General features: G+C 37.8%; 1 protein-coding gene across 1 annotated transcript in view; it reads left to right on the top strand.

Moving 5' to 3' along the window:
- dhx15 (DEAH (Asp-Glu-Ala-His) box helicase 15) overlaps positions 1 to 17,204 on the top strand; it is a 47,207-nt gene that overhangs the window by 13,533 nt on the left and 16,470 nt on the right. Inside the window, exons 3-6 of the mRNA XM_079811024.1 lie at positions 334 to 527; positions 676 to 835; positions 3,205 to 3,423; positions 11,750 to 11,917. Coding sequence (XP_079667150.1) covers positions 334 to 527; positions 676 to 835; positions 3,205 to 3,423; positions 11,750 to 11,917 — 741 coding nt within the window. The remainder of the gene's footprint in view (positions 1 to 333; positions 528 to 675; positions 836 to 3,204; positions 3,424 to 11,749; positions 11,918 to 17,204) is intronic.

Raw genomic sequence — 17,204 nt, 5'->3', positions numbered from 1 at the left:
AATTATTATATATTTCTATTTTAGTTTAGTTTTTATTTTATTTAACCTATTTTATTTGACAGTTCAATATTTCTTAAACATTTTTTTTAACTTAATATAAATATATAATAATAATTGTTGTTATAGTTGTAGTATAGTCACATAAGTGATACACCTGCTGCCTGTTAGCATGCACGGGTAACCACAGCTGCTGTGTCCTTTTTCCACAACCTTGCCGAGAGGGAATCTGAGACTGGGACCATGTTAACAAATGTACTCATTCATTTGGTTTAAGAAAAGACCTGAGAAACACAGTAGAGCATAATAATGATTTGGTCGTGTCCTCTTTTTCAGATCCCTCAGTGGTGTGTGGACATGGTTAGGTCCCTACCTGGCCCGAAGCGTGGTGTGGCTTGTACGCAGCCACGTAGGGTGGCAGCCATGAGTGTGGCTCAGAGAGTGGCAGATGAAATGGATGTCATGCTGGGCCAGGAGGTTGGGTACTCAATCAGATTTGAGGACTGTAGTTCTGCAAAGACCATACTGAAGTAAGTTATAGGAAACAAAGATTTAGACATCAAATAATGTGTACACGATTTTTTCAAAAACATCATGGAAATGAATAGTAGTTATTAACATTTGGTCTTTTTTGGTGACACCTGAGATGAGATTTAAAAATGTGTCTTCTGTCTACAGATATATGACAGATGGTATGTTACTCCGTGAGGCTATGAACGACCCCTTACTGGAGCGATACGGTGTCATTATTCTCGATGAGGCTCACGAGCGCACATTAGCCACAGATATTCTGATGGGCGTCCTCAAAGAAGTGGTCCGTCAAAGGTCTGACCTTAAGGTATGTGATTCTGATCATGTATTTGCACCACCTTGTGGTTGTTTTTTTAATTAAAGTGGGGGACATGTAGGGAATAATATTAAAGTCGACATGAAATAGGAATTCCTCCCATCTGTTTTCTAAATGCATCTTATTGATCGATTACACTTGTATTTTAAGGTGCCCTTGTTGCAGTGATGTAATGCAAATGAGTATTGAGTAATGTTAATTAACATGTACTCACTATATAATTAGGGTTAGGGTTTGGTTAAGGGTTAGTTGCACTTTATATTACAGTCCTATTCCATATTGTACATGCATAGTAATTAGATACTTGCCTATACCTAGTCCTATTGCATGTAAATGCATACATTTGTCATTGATATACACTTGCATAGACCTGTTGGCATGGTGGTTAAAATGATGCTTTCTTTTTGAATAATCTGTTACATAAATATGCATTCAAAGTAGGGCTGAACAATTAATTCGAATTATATCGCGATATGATCACACGATTTTTTAACCACAAAGGCTGCGATTACAGTCTGGTCATGTGACACATGGGAGTAAAGCAGTCTGCAGAAGAAGCATCACCGTGGCACGTTACGCCTACAGGCCTGGCCTATAGGAAAAAAACGTTTGTGTTTAATCGATCTAATAATGTCATACTATACAATAGGTGGGAGAAAAGATTCTCTCTCCAATGATTCTGGATCGATTCTGAGTTTAGATTTGAACCGCATGTGCTGCATGTGTTTTAGAAACACCCGTATTCTGCTTGCTTCCATTTCCACACACTACTCGAACCATAAAATAATATTTCATATTGTTTGGAAAGGTTGAAACGAATTACAATGACATTCGCGGGCTTCATTGCACAGGATATATGCGCTATGAGAAACGTGCGCTTTGCTTGATGTTGCGTTTACAGTGCGTTCTCGCCCGCCGGTATTTTCCTTACAAATGCTCTACGAAGGCTTCATTTATGTCGTTTGGAATGCAGTGTGCTTGTATATTAAAAATGGGAAACTCACTGACAGTGACAGAAGGCTTTCAATTTCAGAGAGCTCACGTATGAGGCTGTGCGCTTCTCAAAATGTTTACATTCATTTTGCGTCATAAAAGCACAGTCAGTAATGTCTTAAGGAATTAAACAAACAGGACAAACCACATCTTATAATTCAATAGAGATCTGTGCATTAGAGTGAGTGCAGATCTATGATGTCATCATTAATAATCAAGCAACAGAAAAAAATCATTCACAGTTCTGAACTGTTAAATGCTGAAAGCACTTTGTTCATTGCTTTTAATGTTTTTTGTTCCTCTTTATTTTTTACTATCTATATTTACTGTTATTTTTCAGCTTTATTAGTTTTTATATTTAAAATTAACATGCAATTGTTTTAATTACATTTTTTTTTTAAAGTACTTATTACATATATAATTAAAACAGTTTTTTCAGTTTTATTAATAAGATTAATTTATAAGAAAAAGCTCAAGAATTGTTTTGGAATCGGATCGTGACCTCCAGAATCGGAATCGGATTGTGGGGTGCCTAAAGATTCCCAGCATTAATATACAATGGTTCATTGTTGAATAATTCAGAAGATAATGAGCTTTAAAGTATACGGTTATTAAATCGCAATATTGGTTAAAAAAAAATCGCAATTTGATTATTTTTCCAAAATCGTTCAGCCCTAATTCAAAGTCATAGAGAGAGCTTTAGTTTTGAAGCTGAATAAAGCTGAGCCAGGAGAAATCGTCCTCTTAACAAATGCAAATCATTCTGTGAGCGTGTCTGTCTCTCTGTATATTCTTCATCTGGCTGTTGCCGATGATGCTGCTCACACACCTGACAGCTGTGTGGCCGTTTGTTTGAAGACAAACGTGGCCATTCCACTCAGAAATGCACAGCCAGTCGCTTTAGTGGAGGTAAAGCGACTGCTGCTGGGTCAGCCCATTTGAAAGCCATCAGCCCAAGGAGAGCAGAAGCGCAGCGAGTTTTATGGCTGAAATGTGCTGGACCGATTCTCATAAAGCAGATGGGTAATGACTACTTGTTGTCAGGAACAAATCAAAGGTTATACATGTGTTCAGAGACTGTTAAATAAGGTCTAGGTGACTCCAAGTGATCCCTCGGCCCCGTGTCCCCATCCAGCTTTAAAGTTTAATATGCTTTAAGAGCAATTATAACGTGTCGTGATGTGGAAAGGTGCCGGGTGGACCTCAAAATGGCTCTGTGCTTTTTTTCCTCCATTAGAATCATAATGTCCCCAGAGAGAATGAGATGTGCTCGCTGTAGACACGGGCAAAGAGTCGCAGCTTTTACCAAGTGCTATGTGAAATGGTGTCCTTTCAAAAGCTAATTCAGTCCATTTATTTCTCCCCAGGTCATCGTAATGAGTGCCACTCTGGACGCTGGAAAGTTCCAGGTTTATTTCGACAACTGCCCCTTGCTCACCATTCCCGGCCGGACGCATCCCGTGGAGATCTTTTACACGCCCGAGCCTGAGAGAGACTACTTGGAAGCGGCCATTCGCACGGTCATCCAGATCCACATGTGTGAGGAAGATGAGGGAGATGTACTGCTCTTCCTCACTGGACAGGAGGTAATGTTACTGATGTCCTGGTGGGATCTGTTTAAATGGTTCGGGCAGAGTTTGAAAATTATGTTTTCAAGATTTGAAATGTGGAGAAGTTCCTCAATTTCACTTATAAACTTAGTCTAAAATCCAAGCATTTTACTTATGTTATATTATCCAAGTATAGTGATGTTTTTTTTGTTTAATTGTTAAATTGTAGCTACTGTGTTAACAGTGTTACTTTTAAGTAAAAATATAAAAAAATAGTTTATAAACTGATGTAAAGCTGAAATAATGAATTAATTAATTACGTAAATAAATAAAATTAAATAAAATATTAGATGAAAAAATTGAAAATTAGAAGGGTTGCCTTGAGAACTAACTGAAATAAGTTTACATTTCAAGGACTAAAATTATATATTTATTTTATTTAGCTTTGATTTAAATCCTTTCAGTTTGATTAAAGATGATAAAAAAAAAATACTCCAACTAAAATTATAATTCAAGTATATAAGAACAAATTTAGAGGTTTATTCTGTTAAAAAAAGGTTTATTCAAAATATAAATGAATACTGAAATATATAAATAATACTAAAATAACACTGCTACTACTAAATAATTTTGAACGACGAAGATAGTGATGGTGTGTGTATATATACAAGTATTATAGATAGTATTATTATATTATAGTTATGTATTTTAACTACATTTAAAGTTTGTTGCTTGCAAATTAAATGATTAAATTTGTCTTTTGCATTTGAAATCACAGCTCTGGGTAGGCACTAGTAAAGGGTTTGGGTTTGTATTACCATCAGACAATCAAGTGTCATGAAGTCACTATCTGTGGCTGCAGAGTGATTTAGTCACATGGCATTTATGAAGCATTACAAATAAAATACAAATTAGGGATGTGTGAGACTAGGCGATTAGTCATTTAAACGATAGTGCTGCTGCTAGTCGACTTGGAAAATACTAGTCATTTACAAAAGTATTTATTTTTTGCACATTTCATGTTTTGCTTATATTTTTACAATGGCTACATTTAAATTACAGTCATGTTAATGTTAAATCTTGAAATTAATATATTGCAAAAATTTATATCTGCAGCAAAACATTTTAATTTTACGTAATTAATAAATACAAAATAATTTAAGGTTTTGTGTGCGTTGGTTTTCTCTGGCGCTCATGGAGGGTTCAGAGAAATCTCTACTCGGAAGATGAGCAAGGTTAGGGAGGATTTTGAAAGCCTACACAACTTTTCCGTTTTCTTCTGTCATGTCAAACTAACAATTAAGTTTGCTTAGGCTTTATCCTACCGGTTATGAGGGACATCGGTATGAAATTTTATAATGGATTAAAGGAGAAACATTATGAATGAAACTTACTGGACACTTGAACAGTTGCTATATCAACATCCTTACGATAAGAAAATACGGTTAAATAATGTATAATTATTATTAGTACACGTCAAGCGTTTTTTTGCAATATTTGATGCACGTCATGTGTACAGATACTTTTCATACATGAGAAGCGCGTTCAACCCCGCAAGTGGTTGCTGTGGTAACAAACAACAATGCCTTAATGTGCTGGCGTATGTTGTCTAACTTTTTATTTGAGGAAATCAATTTATAATATAGGCTATTAGGTTTGAACTTATTGTTTCTGCTATTGACTCAGTTGATTTGAATAAATATATCTATGATGGCTAACATTGCTTCAGTGAACGCTCAAGTTTAATACAATGATCATAATGCAGGGCAAGCACGTTGCATGTATCTAATCTATTTTTAGCGGCGTTCAGTATGTGATTTGAGTATTCATTAGGGGTGTGATGAGACACTTGGCTCACGAGACAAGACACGAGATTGGGTGCACGAGAACGAGGCGATATTTTTACGTAATATTTTTAAGAAATCCTCGATGAAATGCATGACTAGAAAAATAGTCTGCAGGTCCATTTTGAAATGTTTTAACTAATCAACTTGTAATGTCATTTCAGTTCTACTTTTTGAATATGAATTATCATATGCAGTAAAAGACAACAATACGCAAGCACTGTAAAAGGTTTTTGCCACAAACTCAACTGACTGGCTTCTTTCCTGTATGATTGTCTCTTCAGACCTTAGAACTGCACATGATTTATGAGCTTCTACAACTTTTGACCACCTAACTGAACTCCTTTCCACAAATTGATCAGATGTTAAGTGCAAACAATAAGTGCAACCATAATCAAAGTACTATCTCAAATTTCAAAGTGCAAATAGACCGAATTTTTCTTCAAGCATGATACTGAGCTAAGAGATGGTTACGCCTTCACTGCCCAGCCTAAGATAGTTTTCATATTGGGAGATATTTGCATGCCAAAACGACAGTGGAGGCATAATGTAAACGTTGCCGTGGCATATTCTATCTAACTTCACCCTCACACTCCGTCATGACAATATGACACGAGACAGCTTTTCACAGCCACCAGAAATCTCGTCACACCCCTAGTTTCATAGATTGTGTTCTTTCAAATAGATCGATCGCATATACAGACTGTCTCCAAGGGGTGGGGTTAGAATAGTCGACTAGTCAGTTAAAACATTTTCCAAAAATTAGTCGTTGCACACATCCCTAATACAAATATCGTAGAAGAAAACAATAAAACCCAACTGTGGGTGCTTCCTGTTGTTTTTGGGTGTGTGTGGCTTTGACTTCACATTCAAGATGCTCATTATGAGCCACATTTGTCATTTGTGACATTTTTCAAGCTGCCTCGCACAGAACAGTTAAATAGTGCAGAAGAGATCAATGCTTAGATTGATAATGGCCATGAACACAGCTGGCCTTGGCGCAAAGGCAAAAGCCTGTGAGAGATGGCAGAGAATGACCTAGATTCAGCCCTGAAATTAAGCCATTTATTATTTTACGTCTCCTGCAACCAGTGCTCACCTGAGCGCAGTGGAGGGTCAGGGACCCACCCAAATGATAAATACGGTCACAGATGGAGAATCACCAGCATTCCCTGCTTATTTGTTCTCCTCCTTTTCTTTTGCCAGTATCAAAGACAAATTAACGTAATGTCCTTGTATGCTGTAGATAAAGATGAGAAGACAAAGAAATTATGCAATTAAAGTAATCTAATAATTCAGATTCAAGATTCAAAACTGCATTCGGAATTGGCAATCTTTTTATGCCATGTGGAGTCTAAATTGTCAAATAACTGAACATTGTACTTCCTTAATTTCTCTCACTTTCCCTTTTCAAAGAGAAGTCACTACTTCGCACCATCCACCTAATCAGATAATTTGACACCCTATTTATTAACGACAGACTCCCGTCATTAGTTTCTCCAGTGGGTCTGGTCGTGTACATCCGTTTTCATTTGCAGGTGTGAGATTGATCGCTGGCTCATTGCAGAATGAAAGCCAAGTAAGTTGCAGTTGGAGTGTCTCCACCGCCATTGGATGATAATTGAGTGGAGATTTATTGATGCGCAGGATTGTTCTCATTGCTGTGAACTAATCGTTATCAAGTCCAGAATGTCAGTGGATACAAGGAGCTCATCTTTATCATGAACAGATCAATTCAGTGTTTGCACTTGTGATGTTTAAGTGTGTGCTTTCAAAAGTAATTTTAAAAAAATGTGTCTAAACACTTGCCCATCTACCATTGTCCTGCCAAACACGGTCCTGTCCCAAACTCGCGCCATTGGTTGAGCAAGCAGTTGCCGTGTGAGGATACTCAAACCAACAGAACAATGTTGAAATAGACAAGAAGTCAACCTACATGTGGCATTCTTAATTCGTATTTAAATAAAAAATTGAATTGAATTAAAGTAGTTTACACAAAAGAAAGGACAGCTTGTGACTTTAAATAACAATAAACACCCAGATGTACTTCAAACGAAGTCGATGAGCAAAGTAGTGTCACATAATTTAGATCTCAATTTTGGGGAGAAAAATTTCTGGAAAAAGTTTGGTCCGGCTGGTAAAAGCCGTCGTACCATCATTGGTCTGTTGTGAATACATCGTAGGTAGGTGTGCTTTGGGGTTCCACCTTCTTTGGCGTGGAAATCTTTTCATTCCATCGAGGTCAGACACAAGTAGAAACATGAACACACGGGAGAGCTGCTTTTACAGTAGACATTTAAGTTGTAATTCTATTTGAAACAGAGACTGACAGTATTTTTAATGCTGCTTGCCGTAAAGCAATCTATCGTATACAAATAAACGTGACGTGACTTTACTAGATTTTTGAATTGCAGAGCTCATGCAAACATATCCACATTGCTAATAATCAAATGCTTTCACCATGTTGTTTGAGTGTTTTTGTTATTGAGAGTAAAGCACTAGATGCCAGATGTCAGGATGTTCGCTAACAGTATATTGCTGCAAATGTATTTCAAACTTTTTTTACCCCCGCGTAATCGAAGAACGGGAAATAATTTCAGATTTAGTGTTGTAGGTATTCACTTTGATGGCTTGTTAAAGAGTTTGTTCACCAAAAAATGAAAATTGTCCAATAACTCACCCTTAAAGGAACTGTATGTAAGAAATGTATTTCAATTAATCATAAAATCGTCCTGATATGTCACTTAGACATTAAGAAATCATGTTAATTTCAAATATTAATATCACTGACAACCGTAGTCCGGCCAGGATATTGTCATTTAAAAGTGAAGTTGCAGCCCTCAACTGATGTTGATGTTGACATGTTGTGTTTTGGCCTGAAGCGTCAACCTCCACCTATCTACCAATCGCGAAGTCAGTAGTGTTTCGGCATCCGGGTTGCCAGCTCTGCTCTAGTTACAACAGCTGCAGCTACAAACTTTTTGGATAAAAAATAAAACTTTACGAAACCTAAAAGACCTCTTTATGAATCAGGAAAAAAACTTGCTATGTAGGACTCGTCACTTGCTATTGGAAGCTCCTTGTAGCAGCCTACGTTCCTGCTGGATCCTGCAGCCTATCTGGCAACCTGGAGTCAGGGGGAGAGGGGATACACTGCTCTACAGTAATTTGAAAGTGATTGCAGTACCAGTTCTGGCCACAATCTTGCATACATTTCCTTTAATCCTATAATCACTGGCTTCTGTTAACGGCTGTACGCGTGTCGAGTTCTGGCTGAAGGGTAAAAAAAAAATTCTCATTTTAGACTTCCAATTTGTGACTGGTGATGATTTTTTTTTTTGTCTCTGTGCTTCCGCGTTCATCAATACGTTATGCGTCAGGTCATCGGTAATTCTTCCGCCGGAACTAGACTCGGCTGTTACCAGAAGCCAGTGATTATAGTTAGTTATAAATATGGATATTTTTCTTACAAAAACGCATCACTTCATAAGGCCCCCCTGGAGCCGTATGGATTTTTTTTATGATTAATGGATGTGCTTTTTTGGGCTTCAAAAAACAAGGAACCATTCACTCCCATTACAAAGCTTGGAAGAGCTAGGATATGTTTTAATATAACTCCGATTGTGTTTGGCTGAAAGAAGAAAGTCAGTCATACACCTAAGATGGCTTGAGGGTGGGTAAATTATGGGATAATTAAAGTTTTTTGGGTGAACTAACCCTTTAATGTGTTTTTAATTAGGTTAACGGACTTCAAATGGACTAGGGCAGTTGAAAGGATGTTGTGCTTGAGCATTTCTCAATGTTAAGCATGTGATGAGACTAATGATCACAGTAGTGGAGTTGGATATTCTATTTTACCCAATTAAAAAAATGATTGAATATGCTCAAATCTAGGCCAAGAATGTTTTTTAGGCTGGTCACATAGTAGCTCAGTTTGCTCCTTTGATCAATTAAGGCGCCTCATTTTAGTTAAGCAATTTGTGCTGTTTGTCCACTCTGTTTAAGGGGATAAAAAGGTTCTTTATCTTTTCCTGGGTCCCGCTAATGCAACGAAAGTCAGCAGAAGAAACGAATGTCTTAACTCGCCAGGCATTTCGCAAACTTGCAAATAGCAATTAGGTTTGAACCACGCAATCTTTCAAAAAGAAAAAAAACCCTCACTGATACGGTGCAGTTATTTGTTCAACTTTGCTCGTTCGAATCAGGTCTAAATTACCACTGATTAAGATTAGTTTTCTGCTTTAGATCCGTGCCAGCTAATTTGCATCTGCAGCATGTAGATTAAAGGGCCATTTAAAATATTTTCCTCCAGCATTGTATCGTGCCCGCTGTGAGAAGCGAGGGATCTGGATTTGGCGCCCTGCTCCAGGTGCAGGCTCTTCTGCATTGGCACAGCCGTGTGTCCCTCTCTCCCCGGTGCCTTGGCAGCACGGATAGCAGTCCTCCTGACAGCTGCCGCTTCCCAAGGGCTGATGGACTATTAATACTTTGGCTAATTTGATCAATCCATTCAGATTTGCCTTGTCCTGCTCCGTTGTGGCAGAGCTTTGATTAAGATGCACATGGCCACCGGCGCCATTTTCTGTGCATATTGTACCCCAGGGAGCAGTGCAGAGCGTGCATGGACTACCGTGCCTGGGATATCAGCACGCTTACGAGCTTTAATGCTTTTATGGACAAATGATCAGCTATGGCTGCTTAGATACGCAATGAAAGAGTTTCAAGTAAAATGTCTCTGAGATGTTTAGGGCCTTTTGATGTTGCAGCGCACGTCTTGATATCGATAAATGCTTTATTATAACGGCCTAAAGTTTTTGTAGAGATCATTGCTTGCCTGTTTATCATTGATCGCTTTCCTGTTTAAGTCGCAATACTCACTTTGACCTGAGGATGGCAGTACTACATAAGCTGTGACTTCAGAACCAGTAAGAGCGTTCCACTTGTGATGAGTGTAATGTGCTCATGCATGAAGACAAAGCTTTATAGTAAATACTGAGCATTCTTCATTTGTGAATATAGTGAACATTTCCTCTGATTTGCGAGGGAAGGCGTTCAGTAATCTAGATTAAGTTATCTGTAGCTTGTTAATGGTTTACGCTTCAGTATGTGCTTTTTAAAACACATTTGAGCTGTTGGATCAGTGCTATCTCTAATTTGCTGTGACGACTGTCATGTATTTCTAGATCTCAAGCCCACAATGTTTGTGACGTTCAGCATCACTTAACTGATCTGTTGTGATTTGCTCCTGGTTATGCATCATTGCAGCTTTCTCATCTCACATTAGCCCTACTACATTGCCATCTGGAATATTAAAGCTTGCATGTGAGTGTACACATGCCCTTGTGACTGCCGCTGTTGATAGCGCAGCCATAGGGATCTTACCCGAGCACCATGCACTCCAGCTTTCGTTTTCTCACTCGTTCGACACAACTGGCATGTCAAGTGTACCGCAACTAAACCACCCAAGCCTCAGTGATGCTGGTGTTTCCAGCATCTGGGAATTGATTCAGCAGTTAATGATGTTTGTAAAAGTAGCTAAGGTGGAGATTAGTGGGTAGCTGATCCAAAATCTGTTGATACGAGTTCAAGTTGGACATAGAGGGCAGATTACACAACTCGCTGATCTGGAGTGTGTAATGTTGTAAAGTCATATGAAATGAATCATTACTGTTTGTCAAAACGCCCTATTCACCCTGTTTTTAAAAGGATAGTTCACCAAAAACGACAATTGTCGTCATTTACTCATTCATGGTCGTTCCAAACCCGTATGACTTTCTTTTCTTTCTGTAACTTAAAATAAGATGTGGCATTGCTGTGACATTTCCTGTATGGTCAAAAATTGTTGAAACATCCTTCAAAATATCTAGTCCCAGGGAAACTGAACCAGTCACAAAATTGCCTTTTTTTTGGACGAAAAAAATACAAGCCATCCTAGACTAACCTCTCATAATGAAACAACCCAGGCTCATTGTAAAAAAAAGTATTGCGTTGCTTAATTGCATGTTTTATGCCACTTTAAAAGTGAGGTGTCCAGTGAGTCAAAATGTATTTGTTTACAAATAAATCAAGTGTTTTTAGGTCATAACATAGTATTGTGCAAGGAACTATGCTATAACAAATCTTTTATTAATCCATAATCTGGACCTATAATCATAATTTCTGTGAAAAGGAATAAAAGTTGTTGGTGTTTTACTGCCACTATAGTGTTCATATCAACTTTAAACTGATGTAAATTGTCTGTGTTTTCGCAAAAATATAATTTTAAGTTTTAATGGTCTTTCTACATTTTATGTTTCATTAAATGCTACCTCCAGTTTCTTTTTGCAGTATTTGCTACTATTTGCTAGCAATTTTACTGAGTGAAAATTGTTTCAAAGGACATTTTTTTTCAATGTAGAAGCACATTTTGTTCCTAATGTTGAGTAATTTTATTGAATTCACTCACCAAAAATGTCTTGGCACTTAGAAAGTGTTAATTTTGCACCTGATTCTCTAACGTCAGTTTGTTAACATTCCAGGAAATCGACGAAGCCTGCAAACGGATCAAACGTGAGATTGATGATCTCGGCCCTGAGGTTGGCGACATCAAAATCATCCCGCTCTACTCCACGCTGCCACCACAGCAGCAGCAGAGGATCTTTGAGCCACCTCCACCCCGCAAACCAAGCGGCGCCATCGGCAGGAAGGTAAACATCACCGCCACGCATCACGACACATACATGTAACTAGATTGTGTTTTAAGCTGCTGTGAACGCAGCATGTTTGCGAAAGGTATTGCTTTTAGTCCCTCTAATTGGGTTTCCTTTGAGATATTTCGATTCTTTGATACAGTATTCCACAGACTCATGTGAAAGGGATAGTTTACCCAAAAATGAAAATACTTTTTCATCTTTGAAACGCAAATCTTTGCAAATGTGTCCATGTATTGAATGTCCATTTTCAGCAAATCTTCCATGCATCAAGAAGAAATGATAAAAGTAGAGAACGAAAGTCTAATGTAACAACATGAGGAGGGTAAATGATTTTCATTTTTAGGTCAACTATCCTTTTCACTATTGTCAGTGGAATATTGTATCAAACAATCAAAATATTGATTATATATATTCGTATTAGCACTGCGGTAGTAACCTTTTAAATCCATTTAAAGAAAGAAGAGGCTGAGAGAATGACTCAAGTGTGTCTGTAGAGGGAAGAATGAGGAGCAAGGAATGGTGGAAATGTTGCTTTCTTTTTTCTCCCCTTCCATCTTTAGCTTTGATAAAGTAATGACTCATAACATATGCTGCTTTTGTCAGCATATGATTCTTTTCTCTAATTTTGGAAAGGAAGTTTACTCATCCTTCTATCATTTGAAAAGTGTTAGAGCAGTAATCTTTTTTGGGGGGACCGCTTGCTTTCACTCCCTCCTGTTCTGCTTCCCGTCTGTCTCCTGACTTAAATATGGTCATTTGCCATTTTTGGCATGTTGGCTTTGAAAGAATGAGATTCACTGTAGATGTTTTATCAGAGCTCATCCACTGTAAAGCGTTTCATCGTCTGTCATCCTTTACTCTTAGCAGGAGGTTGTGCAGACGCAATCGTCCTTTTGTTTTCTCTATTCCCATTGCACGTCTTCTCTCAAACAACCCTGACGATTACAGTGTGGAAAGCACCTGGACGCCTGTGTGACTGGCCAAAGATCTGACAGAATATCACAACTGATCATCGGCTCTGAGTTTGCAAACATTTAGCTGAACATCTGATGAGGAGTTGATTAATGAGTCATCTCCCCAGCTTCCCCTACAGAAACCGCTCCGCTTGTCATTATCGCTGGCAAAGATTACTGATGTCCTAATGAACGAACACAAACGTTCACTGATCCGCAAATTTCCTCATTCTTGTTCTTTCAACTTGATGGCTGTATTTGTAGCCGTAACGAAGTCTTAGCTACATGCCTGGTTTGTGTTTTGATGTTCCAAACGGCATCAGTATATCCGCCTGCTTCAGATATCAAGTATCTGCCTCGTCCATTCCTTTCCACTAGGGCATTGTGTCATTCCATCTCTCCCCTGACCACGTCCATGTTTAAAGAGGCTCTGGGTTTCTCCGAGGTTTGATTACTTGTAAGCCAGGGCATAAGCTGCTTCAGAAGTTCAAACATCCGCAGCTGTTTGCCTGCACTGTTCAGAAGAAAATGAAAGTGAGCATGGATTCACAGGGGCTGATGTGAATATGCTGCAACCCCTGTGATGCAAACTAATGTTGAGAACAGAACTGCTTGTTCAGAAGCGGTTCTTTAAAAAAAAAAAAAAAAACATGAAAATGTAACATAAATCATTTGTTTTCAATTTTGTTGTGGCCCTTTTTTATAGAAATGATTCATTTTGTTTAATGAACTTCATTGAATTAAGAACCTTTTAAAAATGAAAGGTTCATTTTAACAGTTTAACCAACCCGTGTTATTTTGGTATTATTGATAGATTTGTTTTTTATATTTTGAATTGCTTATCTTTTCTTCCCATAATCGATTGTTGTTTACATTAACGATAAATTAATTGATTTGAAGGGCAACCTTAAGGCCTGTGCACACTGGGCGATAATCACGCGTACTTATCACCAGCATTTTTCGAGACGTTTTTCGACTCGTCTTTGTTCATACCCAAGCGATTTTTACTGGTTATGTAAACGTGCAAATTCACTCCCTGACAGTAGATGGCACTTATTGAAAAACAGAAATACCCAGGGTACACAAGGTGGCACTGCGCACAGCTTCTGACACTCTTTTGTCACACAGAGGTAGAGAGCCAGTATTTACATGCTTGCCAAAACCATTCACACACTTTTTGCTAACTGGCAAACAGAACATGCATTTCAAGCATATCAAGCAGCTGCAGCTTCGTCATCGTCGTCTTAAATGTGTGCTCGGCAAGACCATTTGAGCTTGAGAGCAATAAAAAAATAGGTGTTCTAAACCTTAAAGGTTTGGCGTACAATGAATATGGCCATCACTTAACAAGTGCTTTCAAATTTGCTGACATTAGAAGTGCTCTATTTTCATAGTAGGGATGTCACAAGTACCGGTACTTGGGTACCAAGTTGGTACTGAAATTATAAAAATGTAACGATACCAGCATTTCTGTAGTACCGGTAGTACCGACTCCCAAGTATATTCGATACCCACAGCTGCGTTCAGTCGCTTCCGTGTTTATCTAAGCGCAGGGCTCCAGACTGTAAAATACTCTTTAAATATTACTCCTGCATGTTCTGCGTCTCTGTGTGAATGAAGGGTGGTCGGGCGCACACACACACGCGCGCGACACTCGCTGTCTTTGTAGTCTCTGCCGTGTGTCACTATATTAGGACACAAACACATAAACAGTCACTTCATGAGAATTTGTACCGTTTTTTTACTTGAAAACGGTCATATCATGAACACAGACACTCAAGGGTCTTCACGGCAACCCGTCAAAATAAAAGTTTGGTTTAAAAAATTTAAATTGACAGAATATATTGGGCTACTGTTGTAGCCTACAGTAGATTTAGCTACGTCTCTACGTAGTAATAATAATACGTCTCTACTAATAATAATAATTATGCCTAGATGGTTGATTATTTTTCACTTGATCTTTTTTATAAACAATGTTTACTTTTAAACAACATACAGCCTTTAAATGTTTGTATTATTTACTTATAATGACTATCATAAATAATAAACTTAATACATTTAATTATTTTTTTTAAATGGTTAAATAAAAAATATTTTTTTTTAGCTCTGGGACCGAAATTGGTACGGAGTACTGTAAAATTGTTATGGTATTGGTACCGACTACTGTAATTTTGGTACCATGACATCCCTATTTCATAGTGTGAAAATAAACTGCTTTACATGAAAATGTTACCTGTAAAACCATCGATATCTTTCACAGACAGAGTCATATATATTCATCTAACTGAAACAAACTGCTAGAGACCTAACTATAATATTTGTATGATAAAACACTGCTGACTCGCGTTTAAACAATATACACATGATGCTCCTGCACCAAGTTTTTGTTTGTAATTTCAAAACATTTGTGAACCATAGAAGCTAGTGTCGAATGAGCCCAAACACGAGACAATGCCTAGATCAGGGGTTTTCAAACTTTATGATGCCAAGGACCCCCAAATATGACAAACCTTTTATGAGGGACCCCCTCCCTAAAATCTATCTATATTTTATGTATGAAAAAAACATATAAACTGTTAGATAAATAGTAAATAGACATTATAAATACAATGTATTGTTTCCAAACTTAAATTGGCTATACTTAATTTTGGATGTATAAACCTGAAGAACATTTTTCGATTAAAAATGATTTGTATAAGCAACTTTCACAATAAATGTATGTAAGCAGCTTACATTCTGCATTAAGAATACTGCCTTACAGCCCCAGTGAGCAAGATAAAGGGACTATAGTGAGAAAAATACAAAGCGCACATATACATATACCATTTTTGCTTTGTCTTTATATTTTCTGAAATTTTCTGGGAACCCCTTAGAACCTTCTGGAGGACCCCAGTTTGAAAAACCCTGGCCTAAATCATTTTACCACTGGAGCACGTTTGAAATGGTTTGATCACTCAGATTGACAGGTTAACAATCTACCGAATAGTTGAAACCGCGATGGAAGATCACTTTTCCACCAGTATCTTATTACTTGTTGTTTATTCTATGTATTTTTATTGTGGTGTTTACACTATTTCTTATGTCCAGTAAAATCCCTTGTTTGGAGGGTTTGTTCAACCCTTGATTGATTGTTTCAAAATAAATGGCTTGCCTACCTAATCCATTGCATAGCTTGAAGACATTAATACATTTAAAATATGTAACTACGACACACTCACTTCAGTTTTCCTCATGTCTGCTGCACATGTTTTATGCATAAGCTGCACGCACCTCGAAACTACACATTCTAATGATGACCAATGAGTTTTATTGATTTAAATGATCAATAATAGTCAATTAATCTTTAGTTAAACTAAATTAAAATGATGTTGTTTCACTATTACCTGAAACTAAATTTAAGTTCCTGTGTTGATGTATTAACTAACACGTTAAGTCGTGATCGACTGCTCAAGAATTGTTGCATTAGGTAATTTTAAAGTAATTTGAACAAGCAACATTTTTTTTAATGTGTGCAGTATCTGTATAGTGTCTCATACTTATTTACTTTTCTGGCACCTTGTTTCTCTGTCCTTCTGTGGCAGCAGTACATAAGGATAGGCTCCGATTACCTTGTAAAAATGTCAACTCTTCACACCCTCTGGCATATATTAAACACAATGCATATAAGCCACCTTTGGCAGATACGAGGTGCGTGTGTGGATATTGAGATCTGCACCTGTGCAGTCACATCCTCCTTCAGGACAAATCCAACAGCCCTATTGCACTGCTGATGCATGGATTTATAAGATGGGATTTAACTTCATGTGACTCTCAGCAGTCACATGTATGGAAATTGAGGACTATGGCAAATTTTGGCAGCAACAATCTTGTTGATCCTTCAGTTAATTGGGATGTGGTAAGATCTCCCTTGTGCTGACTGTAGGAATGGAGGGTTATGGAAGAATTAAGTCGATGGTGAGGCTGCCGTCTGTATCAACCACCTATAACAATCCTTAATGAATGCCTGCTTTGGGTGGCAAATCTTGCTTGTTAATAACTGTCTGGACAGAAAGTGGTCTTCCTCCAGATGGTGTAGAATGCAAGATAGTTAGACCCTTCTAACCTGATAGAGACCATGTCCAGGCATACCTTAGCTTGTTGTCAAAACATTTGATATTTCACTCTAAGCATTGTCATAAAGCATTGTTTGCTTTTAAGCCCATTGGTTTTAAAGGTTGTCAATACAGCTCAGTAATAATGATGTTTGGATCTCCTTCCCATCATGCTGCTTAAACCCTGAGGCACAATGGTATTGCGCTATTGTTGACGAAATGTCTGTTTAGTTCAAT

This window comes from Gobio gobio (genome assembly GCF_949357685.1).
Source record: "Gobio gobio genome assembly, chromosome: 2".
Taxonomy (NCBI): domain Eukaryota; kingdom Metazoa; phylum Chordata; class Actinopteri; order Cypriniformes; family Gobionidae; genus Gobio; species Gobio gobio.
This window is presented reverse-complemented; position numbering and strand designations above follow the sequence as displayed.